Raw genomic sequence first — 17069 nt, 5'->3', positions numbered from 1 at the left:
GTTGCTTCTGATTTGTTGCGTTTTTTCCCCCTAAACCATAGGAGCCATCATTGAGGAAATATTGCTGCTGCACTGCAGGAATGGCTGCAGTAGATGATACTAATGGCATTTCATTAAGTTAAGATGTGCTGCAAATGCTCTGGTCCACTCAAAGTTCAGGTTACATCTGTGATTTATATAGCTATAGATCAGATCATTTATCCTGATCCACATTATGCTGAAGACTTAGGAAAAAAAAGAACAGCAGGTGAAATCAAAGCACCAGTGTTGGTTGCCACCACTTCTTAGGAGAACCTATAGTAGAAATGTTAAAACCGATGTTGATGTCGCTGTCTCCAGCTGACCTCGTCAGCTCATTTCTGCTCACACTCTTTCGAAATGGTTCGATTGCTTGGCGCCTCTGATGGATTGTAATCTCAACGGCTGTCATTTTCGCTCAAAATGCGGCGGAACGGCACTCGAGCGGAGTGACTGCCAAATACAATTAAGTCTCATTCTGAAAATATTAATCGTGTCTGACACGAGTGTGCCGCGTAAATATAACATCGGCGCCAACATTTATACATGTTTGAAGTGACAACCTGAAATGGCAGCTGTTGGTTCCTGCTATGCTGTGTTTAAAAAGATCATCCAATGGTTGACAGAGCAATGATGCAGAGATGGCAGCATGCGGTTCTGCATTTACTGTAGCCCTCGTAAATAACCGATGGCACAATATTCTCAGCTTGGAAGATTGTAGGTGCACTGTGAGGTGAAGTCATGCAGGAGATAGAAATGGAAAGATCTGTTGAGGAAAGCCGTATACACAGATTTAAATCCTAAACGATTCAGTCACCTAAAGTTTCTGCTCCAAGATCAACACAACTACTGCAGACTTTGGTCTCAACGCTGTCAGACTTGTGCGACTTCGGCGCAATACGTCGCGCAGCCAGTTTTGTAAACCATTACTTTGCTTTTAAACTCAATTCATTGAACAAAGGGTAAAAGCTCAGAGCCGGACCGATGTGCTGATCTCTTTCGTCTGTAAAGACTCTAGCCGCAGCATTTTGAAAAAGTTGAAACGGTATTGTAATAATCGGGTCTGCTGGAAACAAACACATGAACTAATACAATTGGTAATAATATGTTGCCTTTATGATAAAGTTCATGTGGTTGTCAAGACTCAAATCAGACCCGTGATCGCCCTCAGATTTTTCGACTTTGAGCTTTTTAAACTGACAGACTGAAGGTGGGCACTGATTCTTAGTCTTTCGGTACAAAAACTAAGACTTCAGTTTCATCTTTATTTAGCTGACGAACATTTTGATTTTTGATTGAACTGATTTTTGGTCTTCTTTCTAAAGCAGCTGCTTAGAGATGAGGAAGAATTTGGTCAAAGACAGAATAAAAGACAGAGGTGTGCAACCTGAAGGAGAGTTTAGTGGAAGTCTTTTAAAATTACATGCTGGAGTTCTTATTGACTGCAGGAGCCAAACAATCTACAAAAACGGTAAATAATTCTTCCTTAAGAGTTACCAGAGGGCGCTTCTTTGATTCTGGAGGCCTCTCCTTACAGAAATAGACGCAAGACTTCAGCAAAGCGTTACTATATAAACTCACTGTCAGTGATGAAATGATACTGACAGGGCTGAGGGGAGAAAAAAAAAAAGATAATTTCCCTCTAATATTACCACTTTAAGTGTGTCAGAAATAACGACAGGAGGCAGAGAATAGCCTGTCATTCACCCCTCCTGGGAACTGTTCCACTTAAAGTTGCTGTATTCTATCTTATTTTATTTTTTTTCCAAGTTTGGACAATCACAGATGTTTGCGCAGAAAGAAAAAAGAAGTTATATGAAGGATGGATAACAGAGAAAAGTGAAAGCATCTGTTTTAAGATTTAACGCTTGGGTGAGCCAAATGAGAAGGTGAGTGGCTTTACGACCGGGTGCCGTCGCCGCTAATCAGATTTAGCACCACACAGCCTGGAATAATGGTTCCCCGGTTCTGCTCTGCATTTGCTGTCAGCCTGAAGTCCTGCATACTTCTGCTGCTCACCGCTCCTTTTCTGCGCAGAGACAGAAATAGTGTGTGGTTGAATGATACTGGTGGCACGCAGTGGCAGCTGGCGTTTCTTTCTCCTGGCCACCGGCATCCCTGTCCCACACAAAATATAAACAGACTCAAGCAGTAAATACACACACACACGTGCACACGCACACACACACACACACACACACACACACACACACACACACACATACGTACAGCAATGGTGAGCAGAGGCAGGCTGTCAGAAGTGAAGGCCAGCCCGGCGATGTGAGATGTTGTGACACTTTACCTCATTACATTTTCCTAGGTTGTTATGAATGTTGGAGCAGTGCTGTCAACCAAAGCACAGACCTGTATAAAACACAATGTGAGCCGCCCCTTCCCAATACCCCCCAACTTTACACACACGCATAAAAAAAAACACACACACACACACGTTCCCATATCCATATCTCCATCTCGCTCCATCAGGAAGCGAGTCGGAGCCATACCTTCCTTCTTTATTTGATGTTCCCGTGTGATACTCTAGAAATGTCCACCAGGCAGTTTCTTAGGCTCGCTTTCCTGACGTCTCCTTGATGTGTGGAAACATCTGGTAAACCACAATGATTGGGATCACTGCCGGTACGTATGCGTTTGCACATGATGTACTGCACCACTCTGTCTGAGGGAAATGAGGAAGTAACACATCTTTGTTCATCCTTACATGTTAGCCAAGTACAGATGATGAAAATGCTTCAGCCAGAAATACATTTATTAATTTTTTTATTTATTTATTTTTGCCAGAGGTTGATCAGGGTTTCTCAGATTTCCCTGAAGAATAGCTGAGAAGCTTCAATCACGCTGCATTTATGTTCTAGAAGTTGTTTTCTCTTCTTCCTACTGAGCCAGTCTGTGACGCTGCAATAAAACCCAAAGCAAATACACAGAACTATTATGATTATTTGCACACCTACTCCTCCATCAGCCATCGCTTAGCTCAATGTGAATGTTCTTTGATTGCCTCTAAGTGCAGTGTGCTGCTTCACTCATTCCAATATGCATGTGTGGCATTTAAGATTTTCTGCAAATTTCTCGCTGAACAAGGCTGTTTCTTATTTAGTGAAGTTGCACTTAAGCGACATTAAACAACATTCCTTTGAGATCAAACGACTGAAAAGCACAAGATTTTTTAAGGACGAATCTCGGCGACCTCATCCAGAGAAACTTTTCTCTTATCACACATGTAAACATCGGCAAAGCAAACTCACACGTATCTGCAATTATGTCATGTTGTTCAGGTGGTGGATGGAGACAGGCGGAAGAGACTAGTAATGGTGGACGTTTAATGAAGAATAATAAATAAAGAAGAACTTGCAAAACAAGGGGATCATCGAAAATCACATTTTACATCCATCTAGGAGTTGAAAAACAAACTTGATGGATGCAGAGCAGAACGAAAGGGCAGACAGGGAAGGAGGAAGGTAGAACCATCACTTCCATCAATCATGATGAGAAAGGATCATATCCCCAACTTTGTCTCTCTGCCCAGGTTTCCAACAATATGGACAGAGAGTTTTAAAAGAGGAGAGACAACAGCAAATGAGGTGGAATAGCAGTACCTACCAATAACTGATGGTGTCATCCAGCACATGTTGAATATCATCTCTACTGCCCAGAAATTGAGCTGCTGGCATGTTATGACAGTCACTAGGCTGTCATAGAGCAACGGTCTTCAGTCAGAGGCCTTATCAGAGTAACTGCAAGACTGACTGCTACCAGAGATCCTTCCTGCCCACAGCAAGATCTGATACTTGGCTCATATGATCCAAGTACTTGGCTCATATGATCCAAGTATCTCTGTAGATACTCGGATGATATGAGTTAATTTAATTTCCTTCCAGTACAACAACATACCTCTCTGTACTTTAAGAAACATGGACATAATCTTTCTGACTCTGTTTAGTTGGTACTGGGGAGTACCATGCTGTATAACGGCTCCGAACACTTAACTATCGATTGATAAATATTAAATACTCACAATCTCCTCAGTAAACAAACCAAAGTTTTTTGTTTTTTGTTTTTTGTTTTTTCTTTACGTCGTCAAGCAGTAAAAAAAAATTCCAAGCAAACTAGAGATTAAGTATGCACAGATGTGAGCTGTTTGGTTTAATAATTACACCACTGTTTTCTATGCTGATCTGCAGCCTTAGGGGGAAATATCTGGATTCGTTCATCTCTTACCCGGTGGCATTTTTAGTGGAGTGCATATTTTCAGACACCAATTGAAATATTAAAGCTGCATGCTCGAAAACAACAAAACAATTAGCTGTGTGCCAATAAGCAGTCATGCTCTGCTATGGTGTAAAGGGAAAGAATTGTTTAAAGATAGCTATTGTGTAATTTCCACAAAAAAGGAGTTTCTGCTGATAAAGATGGTTGTAAAATGCCAGAGAAGCAATGCAAACTGTCTTTCATAATGAATTATGAACGTGTAAATCAGTAGCAAATATTTAGTCTGCAAATAAATAAGATAACAAATGAAGAGGTTTTGCAATGTTTACACAAGCTCTTCTTGCTGTTGCTGTCCTTGTTGTTTGCAGCCAGGACAACTAAACCAACATTTATAGTGTGTTCAGACATAGTCACGCAGAAAATCTGCTTTCTGGAAAAGCACAACATGGCCCATTGAGCGTTCACGCTGTCTGGATGAGCAGCAGCTAAACAGAAAGGTATCCATCTTCGTAGAAGGCTTTGGAAATGTCAATGCCCCTCAGCAAACCAAAGGGGAGTCAATCATCCAGGGTCGTCGCTATAAAAGACGACAAACACAAAAAGCCTTTTAACCAGAACCTTCGTGTGACAAAAAAAAATTCCATTTCAAAGCTGTTATTTTACAGCACGTTATGTCGGTTTATTTTTTTTACGCAATGCCAGCATTTAGGAGAACGTAGAAAGCCTGACCCGATTTGTCAGCGTTTCAGGGAAGCGGAGGGCTGCTCTGGCGTACAGTACGATTTTTAGCTTTGGATCCCGTTCCAAGGCTTTTAGCACAAGAGTGCGGCTCTTGTTTGCTCTGATAAGTGTACATTTTCCTCTGGGTGTCTGCCAAAATAAAAAAATCTTCCTCTTTGATATTAATATCATCCCCTCATGACCTCTGTAGAACCTTGTTAGACGTGAAGTCTTTGGGTGGCATTTACTGGTTCAAAGGTTCTCTGTGTAATTGATCAGTCGGCTGTTTGATCTGTAGCTACGGCTGGCATTTAGTCCCGTACAGGAGAAAAGGCGCCTTCGTGCTCTGTCAGGGTTTCATTTATCCATGGCTGCCACCTACTCAGGTCGGTTGTGGAAGAATACGACTCGTAATGAGATCTTTTCGTACCCTCCAACCTTTGTAGATGCATATTTACATAATAAATCTGCACAGAAGGTAAACATACGCAGGAATGCGGTGTTTTTTTTTTTTTTTTCATTTGTTTGAATGTTACATTTTCATTTTGTCTACCCAGCTGTTCTCCTTCTTCCCCACTCCATGTTTTATTAGTTAATCTTAGATAACTAAAGAGGGAACATTTAAGACATTTTGAAAGACTTTCAAAATTTGTAATCTTTAAACAGTTATCAGTTTGATAAATGAATAGCTGTCATCATAAACATTAGATAAGATAAAGATTAGTTTTTGCATTCAGAAAAAAAACCCAAAAAACAGTTGACTCCATCTTCAAAGGACCAGCATTTATTAAAAAGCGACGTCAAGGATAACAGAAGCGGAAGCTGCAGTTATTTTTGTGTTGCAGAAAGAGTAAAAATACTTCAAATGTTCCCCTTTTTGACATTTCTCTTTATCAGTCGCCGCAGATCATTTTTACTGTCGAAAATAGAAAATAGGGCATATGCAAAACAGCTCACTGTCACACATTTAGAAGAAAATAAAACAAAATGCAGATAATGAGTGAGCGCATCCATACGCGAGCACTTATGAAAACTAAGTGGCTAAATAGGTCTGTAAACATTTGTAGCTCTCTCGTGTTCGAAGCGGAGTGGTTGGGAACAAGAGCAACTGAGCCGTGCAGCGGTGAACGGGGTCGGCGGATGATGAGGTGCATAGCGGACAGAGGTCAGCAGCTTTTCCGCAGTCAGTGGCTACAGATTTACAAACGTGACACAGCATTTTTGATTGGCTCAAGAGCAGTTCACAGTGAGCGTCTGCTTCCTGGACGCAGCCAGCCCCTGCAATTCTCCTGCGTTAGCCTTACCAGTTAGCCTATGCTAATAGTTAATAAATAATAGTTAATAAAAGGTGATCAGGTCAGAAAGAGCTGCGACAGACTGGCGACCTGTCCAGGGTGACCCCGCCTCTCGCCCGGAACGTCAGCTGGAGATAGGCACCAGCACCCCTCCCAGCAACCCTCCTGACCCCAATAAGGACAAAGGTGTAAAGAAAATGGATGGATGGATGGATGGAAAGAGAGAGAGACAATAATTGGCCCTCACTAAAACCAAAGACAAAAACAACCAACTAGTCAAAGTAAAAGCATTTCTTCAGAAACGGGAGGAAAGTACAGCAGACATGATTGACTATTACATTTCAGGTAAAGAAACCGCACTTAAAATTACTTTTCCTACCCTCCCATACAAAAGAACCAATTCTGAAGTAAATGGATAATACAAAATGTTATGCAGTCGGTGTTTAGTAGAGATGGATTACAAGCTTAGTGAAAGCAAAAAAAAAAAAAAAAAACCCTATAGAGGATTCCAGACAAATTCAAGGGTTCACGAGCGTGAAATTGTTCATATCTGTTAAACACTTTTATATGGCAATGAGAAGGAGTTGTCTGGGTTTATTTGGCTTCAGAGTTCACAGGTAATTTACAAGAGAATTGAAGACATAAATCTGAGTGCTGGAAGGAAAAGAGACTGCCGGGGAGAGAGGATGTGGATGGTCAGGGAGAGGCGATCTTTAACTCTGTTTATCTGAAATAAACAGATAATTAACACAACAAAATGAGAAATGGTAGAAATATTTGTTAAGGTGAGCCCAAGGATCTTTCCTTCCTGTTTTTTTTTTATGTCCCTTTTAACTTTTTAATAATGTTTTATTCACACGTATCAGTATTTAGACACAACCTTTCTGTAAACCCACAGGTATTCTTTGAACTAGTTTATTTTTTTGTGATTGCACCGGCAGTGCTTCTCAAAAGTATTCATGCTGTAAGTATTGGCTTTTTTATTATGCTGTCACTTTAAAACCTCAAACTTCTTAAGAACCTCAAAAAGAGGAGCAGCAAAATGAACCCAATCTTGAAAGAAAGTAATAAAAAGTTCTGTTTGTAGTTCTGCTGCAAGACATGTTTCGGACTCGGCAGGTGAAATAAGGTGCTCTGGTCAAATGAGGCTAAAATTTTACGTTTTGGCTTGAATGCAAAAAAAAAGAACGGCTTGGACTAAATATGAATTAAGATTAGGACTAAGTTTAATCATCCAGCTGGATAATAGTCCTCAACACACAGAGCTACAATTGAATATATCTGATCAAAACATATTTATTTTTTGTAGACCAAAGTTTGTGTTTGTAATTTTGACAAAATATGAAAAGGTTTAGTGGTTATGACTACATTTTCAAGGTGAAACTTGATTTTCACAGCTGCATCGTTTGGAACCATTTCAGATTCCTGCAGTTTGAACATGAAAGGAGAAGAATTGCCATTTAAGACAGCATGCAGCATGTACAGTTAATTTTCCTGGTAGATAAAGTATTTTGCTTCTTGTTGTTTTGTCGTCATTTCTTGTCTCACGCCAGATCATACATTAAGACAGTCACACACGGCTAAACTGAGCATCTTATTCCATCTCCTCTGGCTCGATATCTTTCGTCTGCATCGACTTTAAGCTTTGAAATCAGCCGGCCCTAAGCGGAGCAACAGCAGTGAAGCTGTCATGCTGTTCGCGCCAATCGGGCTGATCCGCCCAAACGCTGCCGCCTGCAAAGCCGCTGTAATCCGACCCCAAAAATCACCAACTTCCTCGCAGAATGGTATCACCTCCGCTCCGTCTTTCCACCCTTGTTTCCATCGCCTCAGCCTCCTAACCCGGCCCTGCGTCGCTTTTCAGCATCCTCACATTTCCATATCTTCCTTCAGCCCTCAGACGTTCCTCTGCCTCCCACCATGACCTCTTGTCAGAGCCTCAGAGAGACTCTCAGAGCTTGTGATGGTTGAGGATTGTTAAGTTGCCAGCTGCAGCTTTAATGATTGTGCCTTCAGGCCGAGATCAGCCAAAAAGAGGAAGAAAAGAAAAAAAAACAGGCATTTCTCTACAGAATATGAGCTCTTGTGGAACATGTGGTTGAATTTGTTTATAAAGGCAACATAATTCTTAAGTTAGAATTAAAAAATGTTTGCCTAATTGAAATTGATCTGCATGTATGTTTTGTGGTTCCCAATGAGTGAAGCATTTGAAATGGGTACACTGGTACAAATTGAATCTTCTGTGCGTGTGTGTTCGGTGTGTGTGTCTATGTGTGCTCTCCCTCGCTTTTGCTGCTCCATGTCCTGCAAACGCATCGCAAATTAGCTTCATGTGCTCTACTGCATCCCCAAACAGCTCGCTGATGAATTCAATCTATTTGCCCTAATTATAACTTTCACAGGAACACCTCTAATCTGACTAAAACTTGGCGTTGAGCTGTGGCAGGTATCTGCGCAAACTGCTGTCTGAAGAGGGATGTTTGTGTATGAAAGAGTATGTTGATTTGTCCTAATTTTCGACACATCTTGTGACATGGCAACCTCAAATATAATTGCGGTTTATTGGCGTTTTATGTGGCGGATTACCACAAAGTAGTTTAAAATGGTGGCTTCTTAAAAAAAAAAAAAAAACAATCTGGAGAGTTTGGCATTCACTTTGTCTTCACCTCCTCTACTTTGAATGAATGTGCTCAAAAAACTTGCAGGGCAAATCCTGTGGAAGAGTTTAGGCATGCATTGTTATGGCCCAGTCAAAGCCCAGACCTAAATCCGAATTGGACTCCAGCGTGACACATTGTCACGTATCAACATTACATCCTTATCTAACTTGTCGGTGACTTGTGTGTTTTACAAAGGCGAATGTTTATGTGTTTTACTCTCTGTAAATCTCTAAACAGATGGCAATTAAAAGAGGATTATACAAATATTGACCAGTGTGGGGTAGCTAAATATGCAGCACCGATTTTCAGATTCTTATTTGTCAGAAATAAAATAGCTAGCTGTATGCCTTTCTATCCCCTTTCCAAGTGTGCTATGCTTTGTGTTGCTCTGCCACAGAAAACCCCATTAAAGTCCGATGAAAAATGCGGTTGTAGTGTCTCAAAATGTGAAAAAGTTGAAGGAGTACAAACACGACTTTGACTCCATCCCCTGTTCTCCCTTCAATGTTTCCCTCCAGACATTGACGACTGCCAGTCTAATCCGTGCCAGAACGGAGGAACCTGCATCGACGAGATCAACTCCTTTGTGTGCCTCTGTCTGCCCAGCTACGGCGGAGCTACGTGCGAAAAAGGTAACAATGCAGGCAGCGAACGAGCGAGCGAGCGAGCGCTGCCTTCCTCTTTTTGTTGTGTTGCGTGGCAGCAGAAGAAGAGCAGAAAGATGATAATGAAAAGATGTAGATGATGGAGGGGAAGGAAATAATTGGGAGCGGAGCAAGAAGTTTGGAAAATGAGTTTAAAAAAAGAAAGTCAAGCACACACACAAAAAAATGAGATGAAGAGGCTACGGATGCGAGGTGTTGGAGTAGAGGTTGAAGAACCGGAAAAGATGCGGGGAGATGCTGATGACATGGGCACAGGAGGAGAGGAGCATGCCTAAAGAAAGTGTAGACAACGAGACTGAGATAGAAGTTTAATGAGGGTGTGTGGATGGAGGGAGGGAAGAGGGGGAGGAGGAATAAATACAGGGAAGCCCTGAGAGATAATATGATGGATTAATACAGAACACCTGCGTCCAGATGGTTTTGTTTTCTACGAGGGGAATTTCTGTTTTATGGAAATTGCCAAAATTCCCACGTGAGGAGAGGGCAGTGGAAGAAGGTTGGATGGAAATATGACAGACGTGTTCACTCTGATGCTACGGAGAGGAAAAACCCGCCACTGCTTTGTTTATTAATATTTCTTCTGATCTGATTTTGACCCTAGCTGTGTGTTCCTGTTCAATAAAAACACAAGAATAGCCTGTTTCATTCCAACAAACAGCAAAAAAAACAATAAAAAAACTGACGGCTGGGGAAGAACAGAGTGGCAGAAATTCAGAAGAAACTGATTGAAATTTGCCTGTTTTTTGATATTTATTCCTATTTTATCAGCAGTTTGCAATCAAAACATCCGTCCAGTCCTCCACCTATTTTCAATACTCGTTTATTCTTGCAGGGTCCCAGCGGCGCTGGAGGCTAAATTCAGGGGTTTTTGGGGTGGGGCCACACTGACAGGTCACCGGTCCATCGTAGAAAATTAAAAACATCAATTCCAAACTCTTACATTTACTAAATACTTGCATCTGTGGCGTGGCGATAAATCAGCATTCACACCAAACGCATTAGTGATTCGGTTCAACTCATCTGATAAGAAGCATTTTGCAGAATTTCAACGTGGGGATATTTGCAAAAATATTAGAGAAAATATCTCTAATGTAACATTCTATCATATTTCAATAAAATAACACTCCTTGCTGTCTTTCAGCGACGGCACGAGAGAACATAAGAAATAGGAGGTTTTAAGAAAAACATAAATTTTGAGTATGCGAGTGAGAGATCAACGTGCAGAAAGATGCTCAGAGACTATGATTTATGACTCATCGCTCATCTCGACTTTTGACTTACTGTAGTTTTTCAAGATGGAGCAATCAATGCCAAACTGACAGTGCAGAAAATGAAGCACAGTAAATAATGAACTATTAAATGACAAATGCCGTCTAAACAACAATGGCTTTATTTGGCAGATTTAAAACTGACCTATCAGCCCAGAATTTATCTTGTTTTTCTATTTTGCCTTTGCAACAACAGTGATCCATGTGTTCTCTATTCCTGATCCAGTTTTATGTTGGTCTCTGTTCAATAATGATCCGTTGTTTGGACACAAGGAAATGCTGGATTGTGGGGTAACAATCTAATTTGGGTTCATTGTAAGTGTAGAATTACATCCCAACCAGTCTTAAAAGAGATAAAAAGGTTTGCTTTTTACATATTTTGTGTTCTCAAACTGCACATTAGTCTTTGTTGTTGCATGGTTTTTTTTAAAAGTGGGAATTTTTACCAGCCCTGAAAATGCTTGGGTATGCATCTGCACTGTGACGTTTGGAAACGCATCACGACTGATTTTAATACTCTCAGATGTCAACAACATCAGCTGAGCAAGAATATGACATTTGATATGCAGTTTGTCAACTTATTTTCTTATTTCAGCACAAAGATGATGCAGGCAGACAACCATAATACTAGATCATACTAAAGGGAGTTGTTCCCTCTACGGTGCTCTGTGGGAATCTACATTGGCAAACATAGGACTTGGATTTCCTATTTCCCATTTTAACTGCTTGGAAACGCAATAAAAAAAATGATTGAGGTTCTCCCCACATGAAGATAGACATTCCTTTTCCTCGATGTGCATCCGCCATCCACATTATAGCTGCACGGTATCAGGAAAACATGTCATTGTGACACTACTGTTCAGTACTGCAAAGAAGATATCAATTAAATTTAGCCCACGTTTTATTGACTCCTTTCTCTTTTTCTTCTACATCACACTGTCCCCACAACTCTCAATAAGCGTCAACATCAGGTAATAAAAGTACTTTTGTGTATCGAGGGCATGGGAAATCCACCCAACTCTGCAAATATTTTACAAGCAGGCAGAATATACTTACATAGCAGTTTAAATATTCAACTAAAAATCAACAAAGAAATTGCATTCAAGCAGTCCTTTGCAATTGCAGTATTGCACATATTAATGTTGTGTGATTTGTCATGTGGAGTATTTGTAATCCATCTGCAAAAATGTTGATGTTTTTTTAGAAACTCAATTTTTTTAAATTAAAAAATGAGAGTTACACATTGGATCGCATTTTACACGTCCAGCTTTGGTTTTGGGAGAATCTCTAGTCTAGCTCTGCGTTAGCCGTCCTCAAGATCTACTTCTTCTAAATTTTAATGTAGTCAATGTCAATACTACTACCGCCTTCTGGCAGAGCACGGGTATTACAGCATCAGCGTCCTGGCATGTTTTTCTAAAATCACTAACAGTGCAGTACTAGGAAGTGTTGATTTCTCTCAAAATGTTTGTCTTTAGCTCTAAATGTATTTATAAAGCAGCAACTTTAACCCCCCCCTGCTTCAGATATTGATCCTGGTGTGTTTGTTGACTTGCTGTCCTTTTGACAGTTTTTACTGTACTTTACTAAAGAAGGTTCTGATTGGATAAAATAGGTGCTAAGTGCCTGTGCTACATCAACTGGACTTTGTCCAAGTGCGCCATAAATTGATATGTTTTAAAAGCACCTTTTTATTACTTCAGTTTTGATCAGAGGATCTTCATTTGATCTGATGTAGATGTTTAAACACCTTGACGATTTTGTTAAATTGATGTTGAGGCTCTCGTTAGTGTACATCTTCAGTACAAACACTTGATTGGTTTCCTACATTCCATTCTATTTAACCTTCAGCTGTGTGCACACTTATCTTCTGCTTTTTTGTGTCTTCCACACACACACGCAAACACAACCTATGTGTGCCACGCGTTTTTACATTCGCCTGAGCGTTGCCTCTGTTCCCCCTCGTGCTGTGTTGCTACCATCATGACTGATTGGGAGCAGCAGGGCTGATTGTGTATAACTAAACTCTCTGTTTTCCTGTTGCTTTTATCTCTCGTTGCCCTGGGCCTGCAGAAATGGGGAATTCAGCAGGGAAGAGTACAATTCTCAACAGGCGTCGCTCTGTCATTTCAGCGGGATCACCATTTTATATCCAGAGGGAGGTCTGAACTGCAACAAGAACAGCAGAAATGAACTCATTTGTTCCGCCAAAGCCTCCATCCATTTAAATGTCATCCTGTTGGTCCCTTTCCCACTAAAGTGCTCCAGTTTCTCCTTTATTTTTTATTTTTTTTCCTCGGTGTGTGCTTCGGTGCAAGTGTTCCCGAGTGTGTGTGCTCGATTATGTTTAGAGGCAGGGACTGCGAGCTTCAGATGCAGGCCAGATACGGTCCGTTGCAGGCTTCCTCCAGCCTGTTACCATGGAGATGCCATCTTGGAGTCAATAAAAGTTAGCTGACAGGGCTCAAGTCCTCAAGTGACCGTACGCTGCAAAGAAGAACATTTGATAATTCACAGGTTTTATTGGTGGATTTTAACATTTGTTTGTTTCCATTTTCAATTTTCCACTCTGAGACTAATCATCTTTTGTCTGTGGTAAAAATAATTATACTATTAAGCTTTACTTTCTTGCAGCTTTTGTTACATTTATTGAAGGTAAATTTGCCAAACAGGAAGTAGAGTGGGTAAATAAACCTTCATTCAGTCTTTACTCATGCAAAAACTAAAGCAGAGTCTCTCCTGCAGATTTTTTATTTTCTTTTAAAAATCGACAAAGAAAGCACAACACCTCATCAGTCGCTTTGTTCCAATCTCATTTTTAATACATCTATAACTCAGTGATTCAGGTTTTTTTTTTTTGGTTTTTTTTTTTGTTTGTTTTTTTTTTGCTATGATTCTTCCTTTGTCTGTCTAGAGAGGAAAAAAAAAGACAATATGCTTACATCTCTGAGCGTGGATTTGTTGCTCTGCTATTCCGCTACTATCGCTGTTTGATGTTTCCCTCCTCGCCTTTCTCCCTCCGCTTTCTGCATTTCTTGAATCTTTCCTCCGTCTCTTTTCTTCTGGTGCGCCGATAAAATTGCCGTTGTACTCTGTTAGCATTCGCATGTTTGCACTCCCGCGCGTCGTTGCGTGTGGGAACAACTTGTCGCTTTGTTTCGCGTGGGGCTGAAAGATGATGATTTGTGTCGCAGGTTAGTAGATGTCGAACACTGTCTGGATGCGTGAAGGTTGGAGAACTTTTAGCTAAAGCAAACATCTTTTCTCCAACTCGTCAGTGTGCAAACACAACGCTTTACGTTCTTTGTGTTGCAACCACAATCCTGGGGGCGTTTTATTCGGCTGCAGTTTTTGAGGCATTTAAAACAATAAACGTTAGAAAATTGACCCAAACATATTTAAAAAACAGTGCAACGAATTACCTGTAGATGTCAATGTAGTCTGCCTGTGTGTGATTTCATATCAATACAGCTGTTCTGCAGAGGCCTTTAGAGATTTGGTACAGAAAATTAGTTAGCTGACAAATAGCAATGAGGTCAGAGGTTTATAGCGGGTTCATGTTATAAAACTAGAAACAATTAGACATTTATCAACGCATCGTCCTGAAAATGGAGAGAGTTTGGCAAACTCAAACCTGCCGGGACTCTAAAACTAAATTGACATTTAATGACAGCGATATGCTACTGGAATGAACATTTTGTGATTAATATGTAATGCGCTCACACCATTGCATTGCATTAAGTCAGCGATACTGGTGGTTGACTTATGCAATCTTAACATGTTCATGTGTTGTGTTTTTCGGTGTGTTTCGGTTCAGTTGACACGAAAACAAGGCGACCCACACACCCACTGTGACGAATCATGAGTAGGGCAGGTCAGGGTTTCCCCCAGAGTATATTATAAGTCTGGCGGGTCACCAGGCTAAGCATTGCTTATTTATTTTAAGTCTTTTTAAAATGTTTGCATTTTTTTAAGACTTGATAGTTGGTGTCCAGGTGTTCATCTTTCAATTACAGATAATTATAAAGTAATATTTTCAAATTTTCTGTCAACTTCAAACATTTTTAACTCAAAAACTCGGCAGGCCGCTGGATAAATGACTGTTCTGACACCCTGCCAACGTGCTTAGCAAGTTTTCTGGGGGGAAACTTTGTAGATGTTTAAATTAGCTAATCAACCTTCACTGCAATGGACCGAATGTTAACTTTGGGTATTATGTCCTGGTCTTTGTGTGGGAAGTCTTTACTTTGATGTTATTGATATTCCACGTACACTTGAACGTAATCTCTGTTCGATCGGTCAGTGGAGCTGTTGTCAGTCAGTTGCCATGGTAATGGGTGAGCGTGTTTGACATATGTCAAAATCTGGACCGATAGCCTCATTCGTTTGTAGTGTTTTGATATTCATAACTCATCAAATGGGATTAAATATTTAACAGTGGGTATGGTTACTACAATGTGTATTGTATAAAATTAAATTAATTATCCAATATAAAAGAGAAATTCATTTAGTTTTATGTATACTCTTGCCTCATCAAAACCTGCTGGGAAATACAGGCTAAGAAGGTTACAACATTAGCATTTACACAGAAAACATGCATTTTTAGATATACATTTGACAACTACGTTATCCTACTGCAGCAAGAGTTCAGTTTTGCATTCTGAAAGAACTAAAGGAAAGCAAACGCCCTGGTTGTGGAAAAGTCAGCTCTCCTTTTCAAGCACAACGAAGTTGCACCTGGTTTAGACACAGAAAACTAAACTTGCTTTCGACAGGGAAACAAAAACTAGACGGCATGACGGGGGGAACCGAAGGCAAAAGTGGAGCACAACCTACCTCCTAAAGAGGTGAATCTGGGGCAAACAGACATACTTTTGAGTGTGTCTGTGCCGGCAGCAACACTGGTGCAGTGAGGTGGAAGCAACCAACAGATGATTTACTCTGAAACTAATGAGGAGCAGAGCAAGACGGAAGCGACTAACAACGGCAGGGAGTGCATCACAAGGCAGCAGATCTCGTCCTGTTGTCACTTTTAACACTTGAAGTCAGACTCTGTTCAAATTGGACATTTAACCTAACATGAGGGTCTTTTCTTATTGTCTGGAGCCAATTCCACTGAGTCACTGGCTTTGCAGCACTGCATGTGGGGGGGGGGATGGAGAGCAGCAGTTTTCTTTCAATAAGAAGCAGATCCAGAAAAATCTGACTCGGTATGAGCGACCAGGTCTCTGTTTTACCTACAAGTTAATGGTAATAGCTTTATTTGGCAGAGAAATGCTATAACAAGCTGATATTTGCTTTTAAATTAGTTGAACTATGTAGATGGGTGAATAAATGCTCATCGTGGCTGTATTTCCTTTATTCAACCAGGTCAAACCTCGTTGAGATTCCGATCTCATTTTCAAGAGGGACTCAGGCAGAAATCTGCAACACGCAGCAACCTGGTTACACAAAGGTAAAACAAGTTGGAAAAGTAGTTTAAAAGCAACGACACCGATTGATAGAATTATGCCGTGTGTTTTTAAGAAAAACAGTCCAATGAAATAAGATCCAACGTCTTTAGCTTGTGCTGTAAGAGCCATCGCACCGAGCTTCCCTTTTTCTGTTCGAACTTGTGAGAAAAAAAAAATGGTTGTTGGAGCGTAAAGAATCTATGTGAAGAGTTTTATGAATCAGTATCATCAAGCGGTTGTATCTCCGAACGCTTTTTCAGAACAGAAACACTTTTCCTTGTTGGTGTAGCAGGTTTCTCTCAGCCAAGCTCTCCATGAAAAGCTTCGTACTGTACGGCGAAAAAGAAAAACACTTTCTTTGGCATCTCAGACTTTAAAGATTATTGGCATGACAAAAAGATTTCTGTGTATTTGGAACAGGTACTTTTTTTAAACATCTGTATCTGTACCTGGTTGATACAGAGGAGCCTAACCCTATTTTTAAAAATATTTTTCTTAAAAATATTAACAATCTAGCCAGTATATTTACCTTTTGACTCAAATGTGACTCTATCCAGTTGTAAAGCAACTATTGGACATTTTTGGAGTGTTTCTTTTTTTTTTTTTTGTATTCTTTTAAACTGGAGGTCTGTGTTTGAGTTTTATTATTCTTTATATAATTTAGTGAGTTTAGATTAGAGTAAGAGACACATTTTCTCCACGTCGTCACAGATCCTGCAAAAGCTCTTTAAATCCATCACCAACAAGCTGCTTGGAAGAAGAA

At 40.4% G+C, this 17069-nt stretch overlaps 1 protein-coding gene across 1 annotated transcript in view; it reads left to right on the top strand.

The window, feature by feature from the left end:
* Positions 1 to 17069, top strand: part of ncanb (neurocan b) — a 157754-nt gene that overhangs the window by 115202 nt on the left and 25483 nt on the right. The window contains exon 11 of the mRNA XM_008407242.2: positions 9439 to 9552. Coding sequence (XP_008405464.1) covers positions 9439 to 9552 — 114 coding nt within the window. The remainder of the gene's footprint in view (positions 1 to 9438; positions 9553 to 17069) is intronic.

Source organism: Poecilia reticulata, linkage group LG4 (genome assembly GCF_000633615.1).
Source record: "Poecilia reticulata strain Guanapo linkage group LG4, Guppy_female_1.0+MT, whole genome shotgun sequence".
Lineage (NCBI taxonomy): Eukaryota > Metazoa > Chordata > Actinopteri > Cyprinodontiformes > Poeciliidae > Poecilia > Poecilia reticulata.
This window is presented reverse-complemented; position numbering and strand designations above follow the sequence as displayed.